The sequence below is a fragment of the Ctenocephalides felis genome, unplaced genomic scaffold (assembly GCF_003426905.1).
Source record: "Ctenocephalides felis isolate EL2017-DRISC unplaced genomic scaffold, ASM342690v1 CF-g0.4_SCAFFOLD_01604, whole genome shotgun sequence".
NCBI lineage: Eukaryota > Metazoa > Arthropoda > Insecta > Siphonaptera > Pulicidae > Ctenocephalides > Ctenocephalides felis.
This window is the reverse complement of record NW_020537758.1, coordinates 18,129,112-18,136,218: the sequence shown is the minus strand read 5'-3', so window position 1 is coordinate 18,136,218 and position 7,107 is coordinate 18,129,112. Positions and strand designations below refer to the sequence as shown.

At 27.7% G+C, this 7,107-nt stretch overlaps 1 protein-coding gene across 1 annotated transcript; it reads right to left on the bottom strand.

Annotated features, from left to right (window-relative positions):
- Positions 1-626: 626 nt before the first annotated feature.
- LOC113373451 (ketimine reductase mu-crystallin) lies at positions 627-6,587 on the bottom strand. Its single transcript, XM_026613747.1, has 7 exons — positions 6,442-6,587; positions 4,521-4,639; positions 4,172-4,413; positions 3,329-3,502; positions 3,040-3,235; positions 786-992; positions 627-727 (listed from the first exon to the last, which is right to left on the bottom strand). The coding sequence occupies exons 1-7, from the start codon at positions 6,585-6,587 to the stop codon at positions 627-629; spliced, it is 1,185 nt and encodes a 394-aa protein (XP_026469532.1).
- Positions 6,588-7,107: the final 520 nt, after the last annotated feature.

Sequence of the window (7,107 nt, the reverse complement as noted above, 5' to 3'; positions counted from 1 at the left end):
AATGAGCAAAATTACTACGACCATAAACAAAAAAATATTTTCAAATTAATGGAAACTTAAATTATAAAAATACAACCAACGTTATTTGATGAGAATAAATATACATAAGAATTATAAATATCATGACTTAATTTTATAGTATTTATGTAATTTGAATAATTCGTAAATACTAATTTAAAGTAGTTATTTGAATTGTTTTGCCATTTTTATTAATTTCGAAAAATCGCAATAAATATTATATTTTGAGGTAGGTAAGTTTCATATAAACCAAGTTTTCTATTACATTTCTATTATATTACATATTTATTGTAAATATTCAATATTCGTCAAAATTTCAATATGACCATTAAATATTGACTGTTGTATTATATATTTTCATATCACATCTATTTTAATATCTTAAAATGTGTTTGGTAAATGTGTTTCATGCATGTGATTACACGTAAGTTATATGTATGTATAATAATGACCAAAAATTATAACTTAGTCAATTAGTTCTATACAAAAACTATATTCTTGATACAATATATTATAAATATTATTATTATGTTAAAAAACATAAGTGCATTTTATAAAACACCCTAAAAATCGACTGATCAGTAATAAATCATGTGAATATATATTAACTAAGCTTTTTCTTCCTTGCACGATTGCACTCTTAGTCCTAAACGTTTTTTATAATTGTGCAAAGCCACTTGTGCAGATACAACGTCCAATGAAGCCATACCTGGAAATAAAAATAATTACATAAATAGTAATGATGATAATAAATATTTTATCATTACCCATGTTGTGGTAAACGGTGATTCCTTCAGTAGGTAAAGGTTTTTTTTCCAACATCAATTCGCCGATTTCACCCTTAACTTCACAACCAATATCTGCAAGACCAGCCAGTTCGACTTTGGCTCCTTCAGAGGAATCACAATATACTTGGGCGATTTTGTAAATTGATTCTGAAAGTTCAGAATGGGCATTTTCACCAGCTCCTATGGCTGAAATAAAAAAACTTGGATAAATAATTCATACTGGCAAATTTTGATCGATCTTATAGCTCAGACAATTAATTGGTTAAAGAGTTTTATACTAGAAAAATGGAATAAAAAATTTATACTTTTACAATATACTTGGGTAATTTTATAAATTGATTCTGAAAGTTCAGAGTGAGCATTTTCACCAGCTCCTATGGCTGAAATAAAATTACTTGGGTAAATAATTTATACTGGCAAATTTTGATGGATCTTATAAATAGATTCTGAATGCTCAGACTAGCTCAGACAATTAATTGGTTGGGTAAAAAATTTTATACTAGAAAATTTAGATTTCTCATAAATAAATTCTGAAACCTCAGGATGTGCATTTTACATGGCTAATGGTTGAAATAAAATTGTTTAAAAAAATTATACTAGCAATTCTGAAAGTTTAGAATGAGCGTTTTCACTAGCTCATATGGCTGGAATTAATAGAATTGGTTTAAGAATTAATTCAGATTATTTTGTAAACAAATTCTTAAAGCTTAGAAAATTATTTGATTGAAAAATTTTATACTAGACAAACCTAATTATTATAATAATTATTATGAGCTAATGACCAGCTCCTGTAGCTTACATAAAATCAATGGTTATTCCAACAATTTCAGATTTTTCTTATAAATTGAGAATGAATTTTCACGAGCAAATTCAAATGTTACTTATAAAAGCTCAGATTTTATATTTTCATTAGCTTTTTATTAATAGATTCCGAAAGATCAGAATGTGCATTTTTATCAGCTCCAATAGCTGAAATAATATTAATTGTTGAAACAATTTATACTAGCAATTTCAGTTGCTGAAATAAAATTGTTATACCAGAAAATTCAGATTTTTCTTATAAATCGATTCCAAAAGTTCAGAATGTAAATTTTCATAAGTTCCTATCGCTGAAATGAAATTAATTAGTTAAAGAATTTACACTATGAAATTCAGATCTTTTTTATAAATAGATTATGAAAGATCAGAATGAGCATTTTCATTAAAATTAATCAGTTAAAAAATTTACACTAAAAAATTCAGATCTTTCTTATAACTAGATTCGTTAAGCTTAAAAACTTGATAGGTTAAAGAATTTTATACTAAGAAAATTAGATTTTTGTTATAAACAGGTTCCCAAAACTCAAAAAATAAAGTGATTAAGGAATTTTATACTAGCAAAATCGATTCTTTGCTATAAATAGATTTTTAGAAGCCAGAATGAGAATTTTCACCAGATCATGTGTCTGAAATAAAATTAATTTTTATACCAGTAAATTTAAATCTTATAAATAAACTGTGAAAGCTCAGAATGCATTTTTCCATCAGCTCCTAATAAAATTTAATGGTTAAATAATTTATACTAAAAAATTCAGAACTTTTTTATAAATTGATTATGAAGGATCAGAATGAGCTTTTTGAAATAAAATTAATTGTTATACCAGGAAATTCAGATCTTTCTTATAAATAGACTGTGAAAGCTCAGAATGAGCATTTTCGCCTCCTATTGATAAAATAAAATTGAATGGCTAAATAATTAATACTAGCAAATTCAGTTTTTTAGCATTTTGACCAAAACTTCTCCTGTACCTGAATTTAACTTAATTGTTATACCAAGAAATTCAGATCATTCTGATAAATAGATTTTGAAAGCTCAGAATATGCATTTTCTCCAGTTCCTATGGCTGAAATAAAATTAATTGTGAATTTATACTAGCAATTTCAAATCTTGCTCATAAAATATTCTGAAACTTTAGGTTGAAGATTTTGAACGAAAATGTTAAAATCGATAATAAAAGATCTGACTTCATTTTTGTAAATTAAATTAAAAACGTTATGAACCAGCAAAAGCAACGTTGTTAAATTTTTATCAAAATTTTGGATATTATGATATTAAAAAGGTATGAATCACTATACATATAAATTTGCCTTATACGTTTTCGAACCAAAATATTTTAAAAATTTGCCACTTTAACAGCTTCATAAAACTTCTAATCATAATTTGTTTTTTATATTATATTCTAATAAAATTTACCATTAATATGCACATTAGGTTTAACCCATTCAAGTTCCACAATGGGTGTCTTGGCATAAGTAGATGTTACTATAACATCAGCGTCTCTAACAGCTTTTTCGTTGTCTCTGAAGAAAGTTATATTGGCATCTGGTAGTTCTTTAGCAAGATACTTGCAAACAGGAGCTGCTCTGTGAGACCTGTTCCACAACCTTATCTAAAATAAACAAATTTGTTAGGAAATTTTTAGCCGAATGACCAGAAAATTATAATAGTATAATAGATATCTGTTACGTTTTTATACGCTCACTTCTTTGAAGTTGAAAGCTTTTTGCAGAGCTACAGCGTGTGCTTGGCCCTGAACACCAGGTCCTAAAACAGCCAAAATATTGAATTCTACATTCTTTTTTTTGCATAAATTTTTTGTGGCCACTGTAGATGCACATGCTGTACGTCTAGCCGTTAGTAGATTGCCACCCATCATCTGCAGAAAATCCAGTATATAATACATACTTAAGGGGCACAACTAGTGTAACCGCCTAAAAAAAGGTGATTTTTGGGAATTTATATTAAAAAAACTACTTCACCAACCATTTCAAAATTTTAGGAATATATTTATATATGTTTTAAGAATATGTAGTAAAATTGCAGAAGGAAAAAATGAAATATTTTTTAAGTTATCGTAGATCTCCAACGGCGCGACAAAAAACAGGCCCTTAACGTCGAATTTTACCCAAAATTTTGGTCGTTTTTCGACTGCCAAAATTCGATTTTTGATCCGATCAAAAAATCGATTGTTCATTTTACGGAGAACTATATAAAGAACATGTAAAAAAAATTGATAGTGATCAGATCATCCGTTTTTGAGTAATCACTGCAGCAAATTCGAAAAATGCTGTTTCGAGAAAAACGCGTTTAAAGATAAAATGATCGTTGAACTATATACTATACATATATTTTTCAAATGGCTGTAAATCAAAAACTATTTGAGATATCGATTTGAAATTTTAATATGTTCCTTTTAAAGGTGTAATCTACCGAAGAAACAAAAATCGATTTTTTCAAAATTTCACGCTAGTTGTGCCCCTTAATTTGAAATAGATTTTTACTACTTTAGTTTACTAAACATGATTCCATTATCTTTTCTACTTACACATTCCAATATCCCAGTTTCCTCGTTGAAAACAAAAACATTCCCAATAATGTTTGGTAAAGGTGGATCACGGGTTGCATTTGTAGAAAACGATGTTACAAGTTTGCATGCCATTGTATTGTATTTTTGGCCTTCAAATTCCATATTTTTTACAAATCCTGGCATCGCAAACAACAGACCGAATTGTGGAGCTTTTTGGGCGATTGCTCTCGGAGGCTGATGGGTCATTGGTTTGGATTCATCTAATAGATAATAATAATTAATAAAATAAATTTTTGGGTAGATCAATGTCTGAATCAATTTTAAGTATTTTTGTAATATTGAGATTTTAAACACGTGGGTTAGTAACCTTCTTTATTAGAAGTTGCAATCATGGCTTGCTCAACAGCGCATATAACATCATTCCATGGAAGCAGACTTTCCATGTCTTTTTCAGGAATAACGACCATACCATCTGTGGATACCATCCTAAAAAATAATAGTATTATCATAATATAATATGCATAAACCAGAAGCTTAGTTTTTAGTATTTAACAACCTCTTGGCGGAAGTGCTTTAAAGAATTTATTTGGGAGCCTCTAAAATAGAAGTAAATATTTCTCATAAGTTTTAAAAAATCATAAAATTAAATGAAATATTTAGTTATCATATTTATCTATCTGTCAATTTTTTTTCAAAAATTTTACAAGCAGTTCAAATCAATTATAGACATTTTTGCTTCTTTTTTAACGCAATTGTTAAATGATTTATATCTGATAATTTATATTTTGCTTTTATTTTTGGATTTTTGTTTGCGCCTCTTGGAAGTTCTCGCGGTTCGGGAAACCCCTACAATTGATATGACAAATACGATGGAGAAAACGCCCCTGATTTAAATATGATTTAAGTAAATTTAGTTTAAATCAGTGATATAATAATCAAATTCATTAAACATGCTATTGCATATTTGAATTAATTAAATTAACAGCTTATTTAATATATTAACGGCTTAACAGCTTAAGCTAGTAAAGGATTATTTAATAAAACTCAATGCCTAACCAATTATTTAAGAAATGAACCTACTTTAGAGGCTTAAAAAATCGATTTTTTTATTACAAAAATGTCTTCCAAAACTAATCAACAATATATCTAAAAAATTTCAGAAACAAAATTCATTGTATTCAGGATTAAATTGTATTCCAGTTGAACCTAAAAAAACTCAAAAAAAGTTATAATTAATCCACTTTTCAATCAACCTAAAGTGAAATGTATATAAAAAAACATGTTTTTTTTTTCAAGTTGCGAAAAATTGGTGAGTTTCTAATTTTTTTTTGGATTTTTTAGGTTCAATACTAATGAAAATATATATTTGTTTTGATTTTTTTGTTTCGGATGAAAATTGTGGCCTGCATCTTTCTCGCCAAATGACAACTGCACGCTCGTGGCGCATCGGCAAAATGCTTATACCCGGCATATTATGTCATATATTTTAATAAAAAAAATTGAGGAGAATGTTGAAATATATAACAATAAAACCTGAAGGTTTTGTTTCAATTAAATATTTATTTATTTCCCTAAAAAATTCTCAAAAAAAGCGATTTTTGAAGCCACTAAAGCAGGCTTTCCCCTTAATAAGACTCAACGGCCTAACGGCTTATCTAATAAAACTTAACGGCTAACGGATTATTTATTAAGACTCAACGGCATAACGGCTTAAGCTAGTAACGGCTTATTTAATAAAACTCCACGCTTAACGGATTATTTAATAAGACTCAACGGCATAATGGCTTAAGCTAGTAACGGCTTATTTAATAAAACTCAACGTCTAACAGATTATTTAATAAAACTCAAAGCTAGAAACGGCTTATTTAATAAAACTCAACGCCTAACAAATTATTTTATAAAACTCAAAGTTAGTAACGGCTTAAGTTAGTAACGGCTTAAGCCAGAAACGGCTTAATTGATTAAACTCAACGCCTAACAGATTACTTAATATGACTTAATGGCATAACGGCTTAAGCTAGTAACGGCTCATTTAATAAAACAAAATTTAAAAAGATTTAACGGCAACTCGAAGTATATTCAAATATGGATTCATTTATAACAACAAATATGAAAAATTTTAATTAAATATTTTGAAAATTATGTATGTGTACAGTATGTTTCCAAAGTTTATTTTTGAATTATTTTTGGTAAAAATCAATATAAATATCAAATTTATTGCAATTTCAGCTGTGTTTACTTTTTTTATTTATCCATTACACACATAAAATTCGATTATATTTACTCACTTGCTGTGGCTTCTTTCACCGAATTCTCTCTTCGTCGAAAGTAAATATCTCAGAGTCTGCTGATGTATCGGCACAGATTTTAACAACTGTTTACATTGTACAAAAATGTCATTCTTACAAATACTAATATAATTCAATACTTTCATATTTCATAAAGTCGAGTACGATATTCAGTTGAAAGCCAGTCTAGTGAAAGTTATTAATGTCAATCGTCATTTTTTTGCATAAACCATTTGCGGTATTTTTTTTACCGCATTTGTTTTTGTAAATGAATTATAAATGTTGAATAATATATGCACGGTTGCGTATAGTCAGCTGGTTTTCAAGTTCATGAAGTAAAATTTGAATTATGTTGTTGTTATTGAAAAGGTGACCTTTTGTTTCCGTAATTATAACCTTAATAAATTTGAAAATAAACAATTAAGTTTTCTTCAAATTAGTACAGGTATTAGCACGATTGTAGTCTTATGTAATTTGTAGTTAGTTTAAGAAAGTAAATGTATTGATCTTACTCGAAAATTTTGTGAGTATTATGGCGAAAACTTCCGAAAATTCTTTTGTTGTGGAATATATACAGAAAAATTTTAAAATAGATAAAAATAGGACTTTGAACAAATAAACTTCCACGTGTTTAAATATTTTTTACTTCGTTGGCGATATATTTTT

Coding starts and splice junctions, on each gene's coding strand:
- LOC113373451 (XM_026613747.1), bottom strand. CDS start 6,587: ATGAAAGTATTGAATTATATTAGTATTTGTAAGAATGACATTTTTGTA. Junction 4,640..6,441: donor GGTGAAAGAAGCCACAGCAA/GTGAGTAAATAT, acceptor ATTATTTTTTAG/GATGGTATCCACAGATGGTA. Junction 4,414..4,520: donor TGCAACTTCTAATAAAGAAG/GTTACTAACCCA, acceptor ATTATCTATTAG/ATGAATCCAAACCAATGACC.